The sequence below is a fragment of the Sinocyclocheilus anshuiensis genome, unplaced genomic scaffold (genome assembly GCF_001515605.1).
Source record: "Sinocyclocheilus anshuiensis isolate Anshui unplaced genomic scaffold, SAMN03320099.WGS_v1.1 scaffold1543, whole genome shotgun sequence".
NCBI lineage: Eukaryota > Metazoa > Chordata > Actinopteri > Cypriniformes > Cyprinidae > Sinocyclocheilus > Sinocyclocheilus anshuiensis.
Window position 1 is genome coordinate 751003 of NW_015551074.1, and position 4877 is coordinate 755879.

The 4877-nt window shown below is 47.5% G+C and overlaps 1 protein-coding gene across 2 annotated transcripts in view; it reads left to right on the forward strand.

The window, feature by feature from the left end:
- Nucleotides 1–222: 222 nt before the first annotated feature.
- Nucleotides 223–4877, forward strand: part of LOC107662215 (60S ribosomal protein L18a) — a 5809-nt gene continuing 1154 nt past the window's right edge. The window contains exons 1-2 of one of the 2 annotated variants that reach the window (XM_016452147.1): nt 223–309; nt 1064–1243. In XM_016452147.1, the coding sequence (XP_016307633.1) occupies nt 292–309; nt 1064–1243 (198 nt within the window). In that variant the 5' untranslated portion in view covers nt 223–291. Of the gene's footprint in view, nt 310–477; nt 502–1063; nt 1244–4877 lie in introns of those variants that run through there. The other variant, XM_016452148.1, reaches the window with a different exon arrangement.

Genomic DNA, 4877 nt, shown 5'->3' on the forward strand with positions numbered 1-4877 from the left:
CAGGTGCCGATTATTTTTTTAAACATTTTTACAAAGTAATTAGAATATATTAGAAATAAGTAGGTATAAAAATATCTCTTATATTGAAATAAGTACTTTGCAGAATTGCATGGTGCCGTGTGTTTTGTAGTTTGACTGTATGCATTGTATGTTCGGTGACGGATATGATTGACGGCTCTGAGTGACCAATAAAAACGCTTCCAGTAAGACCCGCCCTCCGGAAGAGGATTGACGTCAGGATTCCCCGCCTTGCCACTTCCTCTTTCACAGCGGCCATCAGCGAGAGACACCATGAAGGCGTCTGGCACAGTACGTAAAATCCTTTTTAAATCACTTCACAGTCGCTTAAACCTTACAGCTATAACCCGAAAACACACATAAGGCACCCAACTACCCGTAACAGTGACTTCACCCAACACGTTTAGCGCTAAATTCGCTTTTGACGCGTTGATTGTAGCGGAGAGAGAAACATGGCGGCTGTAGAGTGACTCCATGTGCTCAGTAGCGAACACACACACACACACACGTCACAGCTCAGGTTTTGAGTTAATCTGCTGTCTAACACACTCGAGTGATTTATTCTTATGTTTTAGACTGTGTATGTGCTTGAGGGCCGCGGTTGTCTTTGTTTTCTGAGCGATAATCGCACTCGGTTCATTTACACGCAAGAAGTGCCCGGATTCTAGGGTGATTTAGCAGTGATTCGGTTATTTTGTGCACATTTAAGTAAATATGAATCAGATTTGGGTAAATCTAGATCAAAGATGCTCACTTAACTTTGAGTTAATGCATTGGAAATGTAGAAACAAATTTCACTTAGTTGCTAGTAAATTTCACAAAGAAATTGCAAGTAATAAAGTGGAAAGGCTAAAATGTTTTCTTAATGCACGTTGATAATCTTAAATGATGAAAATATTTTTTCCAGTGCAAGTTTACACCCTCCTCTAATCGGTCACACCTGTATTAGTTAGTCAGGTCTTCAGGTTCCAGTTTCCCCAAGTAGGATTTGAACTAAAATGTCATTTGTATTGATCTCTGAATGTGTTTTTCTGTCTCTCTGCAGCTTCGGGAGTACAAGGTTGTTGGGCGTCTCTTGCCCTCCGCTAAAAACCCCGCGCCCCCTCTGTACCGCATGAGGATCTTCGCCCCAAACCATGTGGTGGCCAAGTCTCGCTTCTGGTACTTCGTCTCCCAGCTGAGGAAGATGAAGAAAGCCTCCGGAGAGATTGTCTACTGCGGCCTGGTACGAATAGGGCTGTTTGATTCCCAGATGGGTTTTGGAGTTGATTCCCTCTGCCCTAATCAATATTTGTTAATTGTATGTTTTTTTGCAATATTACAGAATGACACTGACGGCAAATCTCGGTTGTAGTGAATGAAAGATGATGTCCGTTCACACACAGCTTTTTATCAGTGTTTCAGTTAGACCTACTGTGACATAAGGGCCTTTTGCACCGCTTAAGTTCCAGAACTAAATGTACAGTACTAAAGTACTGGGACGATTTTGCGCGAACTATTTCCCAGTACCATTTAAAGGGTTGCATTCGCAACTAAGAAGTGACGTAAGCCGGTCGACAGCGTCGTCATTTGTGCACAGCGTTCAACAACAGAAACAAAGAACAACATTAACAACAGGAGGATGGAGGACGCTGTGATTAGGTAACAAAACACACCTACAGAGGCGTGCATACACGACGAGATGAAGTCTGGTTAGACCAAAACTAAGGATTTAGTGCGTGTGCGCATTTAGAGTGGTTCTTTCACTGCATGATTCAGTCTATTAATATGCATTAACAATGATCACATAATTCAAGATAAGGAGGCAGAAAATGTATATATTTATATAAATTAATATAGTTAATCAAATCACACGAAGAGTGCCGTTTTTTCTTACAAAATCAGCATGGTATTTATTTTATACAACAGTTCAATAAATAAGTTAATATCAAGAGACTTACGTTTTAGACACCATATTGGACGGCCTGAAACTGTTAGTTTATTTGTCGCTTTTTTTAAAAATTTTTTTGGCTAGTAGAAGTTATGAATGGCCGGTAACTTAAAAATTTAGTAGCCAAATTGGCTGGTGAGTGAAAAAGTTAATTTCAATCCCTGTTGACAATGTTTACAGTATGTTTACACAGCGTTTTAAATCATGGCGAGTGAGGGCGTTTTTATACGCGTTTGGCCAATCAATGTCTACTTACGTCACGATTAGTACCAGTTGTGCTGGTTAGACCCTGCTCCGGAGTAGGAGCTAATTTGGTTCTCGAAAAAGGCAGTCCAGTACTAAAATCGCACCCAGTTCCGGCGGTGCGAAAACGCCAAAAAGTGGGTAGTTCCACAATTAGTTCTGGTACTATGAAAAGGTTCCCGCGGTGCGAAAGGCCCTATAGTTGTTAGAAATGCTTAAAAGAGCATCTGCAATCATTTTTTTCTTTGCCGATTCATTGAAAAGAATAGTCTGAAAGAACAAGTTTGCAGAAGTGAGTCAGACATCCCATCAATATTAGTAAGCAAAAGATGTAATTGAAGGCTGTTGAAGTAGAGTCTATTCCCATTTGGCAGAGGGGGTCGATTCCCTTTGACGGCGAGTGCTGTGAGTTTCACAAACACACCTTTGTGTTCAGCCTGCACACATAAACCCAAAGGTCATTTCTTCCCAGTGTCATGCCCTTGCCATGTGTGCGAAAAGAAACCCTGAACCTTGTCGCCTTTCATAGGCTGTAAAACGTGCCACTGAAAGTGAAATCAAGATGCGACACGAGCTCCTGCTGCACGAGCGTTGCTGTTCTTTGTTTGTTACTCTTTAACAACCGTCGTTTATTTGTGAAAACATGAATAGGTTCCTTTTAGCGGTTGGGGGGTTGATTCCCTTTTTTGACAGTGAGGGTCGATTCCCCTTTTTTGATGGGGTGGGGGTCGATTCCCCTTTGGGGGTCGATTCCCCTTTTTTGATGGGGTGGGGGTCGATTCCCCTTTGGGGGTCGATTCCCCTTTTTTGACGGGGTGAGGGTCGATTCCCCTTTTTTGACGGTGAGGGTCGATTCCCCTTTATTGACGGTGAGGGTCGATTCCCCCCTTTTTTGACGGGATGAGGGTCGATTCCCCTTTTTTGACTGGGTGAGGTGGGGTTGATTCCCTTTTTTTGACGGTGAGGGTCGATTCCCTTTTTTTGACGGTGAGGGTCGATTCCCCTTTTTTGACGGGATGGGGGTCGATTCCCCTTTTTTGACGGGGTGAGGTGGGGCCTATTCCCCTTTTTTGACGGTGAGGGCCGATTCCCCTTTTTTGACGTGGTGAGGTGGGGTCGATTCCCCTTTTTTGACGGGGTGAGGTGGGGTCGATTCCCCTTTTTTGACGGGGTGAGGTGGGGCCGATTCCCCTTTTTTGACGGGGTGAGGTGGGGTCGATTCCCCTTTTTTGACGGTGAGGGCCGATTCCCCTTTTTTGACGTGGTGAGGTGGGGCCGATTCCCTTTTTGACGGGGTGAGGTGGGGCCGATTCCCCTTTTTTGACGGTGAGGGCCGATTCCCCTTTTTTGACGGTGAGGGCCGATTCCCCTTTTTTGACGGTGAGGGCCGATTCCCCTTTTTTGACGGTGAGGGCCGATTCCCCTTTTTTGACGGTGAGGGCCGATTCCCCTTTTTTGACGGTGAGGGCCGATTCCCCTTTTTTGACGGTGAGGGCCGATTCCCCTTTTTTGACGGTGAGGGCCGATTCCCCTTTTTTGACGGTGAGGGCCGATTCCCCTTTTTTGACGGGGGGGGCCCGATTCCCCTTTTTTGACGGTGAGGGCCGATTCCCCTTTTTTGACGGTGAGGGCCGATTCCCCTTTTTTGACGGTGAGGGCCGATTCCCCTTTTTTGACGGTGAGGGCCGATTCCCCTTTTTTGACGGTGAGGGCCGATTCCCCTTTTTTGACGGTGAGGGCCGATTCCCCTTTTTTGACGGTGAGGGCCGATTCCCCTTTTTTGACGGTGAGGGCCGATTCCCCTTTTTTGACGGTGAGGGCCGATTCCCCTTTTTTGACGGTGAGGGCCGATTCCCCTTTTTTGACGGTGAGGGCCGATTCCCCTTTTTTGACGGTGAGGGCCGATTCCCCTTTTTTGACGGTGAGGGCCGATTCCCCTTTTTTGACGGTGGGGGCCGATTCCCCTTTTTTGACGGTGGGGGCCGATTCCCCTTTTTTGACGGTGGGGGCCGATTCCCCTTTTTTGACGGTGGGGGCCGATTCCCCTTTTTTGACGGTGGGGGCCGATTCCCCTTTTTTGACGGTGGGGGCCGATTCCCCTTTTTTGACGGTGGGGGCCGATTCCCCTTTTTTGACGGTGGGGGCCGATTCCCCTTTTTTGACGGTGGGGGCCGATTCCCCTTTTTTGACGGTGGGGGCCGATTCCCCTTTTTTGACGGTGGGGGCCGATTCCCCTTTTTTGACGGTGGGGGCCGATTCCCCTTTTTTGACGGTGGGGGCCGATTCCCCTTTTTTGACGGTGGGGGCCGATTCCCCTTTTTTGACGGTGGGGGCCGATTCCCCTTTTTTGACGGTGGGGGCCGATTCCCCTTTTTTGACAGGGAGGGTCGATTCCCCTTTTTTGACGGTGAAAGTCGATTCCCCTTTTTTGACAGTGAGGGTCGATTCCCCTCTTTTGACGGGGTGGGGGTCGATTCCCCTCTTTTGACGGGGTGGGGGACGATTCCCCTCTTTTGACGGGGTGGGGGTCGATTCCCCTTTTTTGACGGGGTGAGGTGGGGCCGATTCCCCTTTTTTGACAGGGTGGGAGTAGATTCCTGTTTTCTGTCGTGGTGAGGGGATCGATTGCCTTTTTTGACGAGGTGGGTCAATTCCCCCTTTTTGGCAGTGGTGGGGGGGGGGGCGT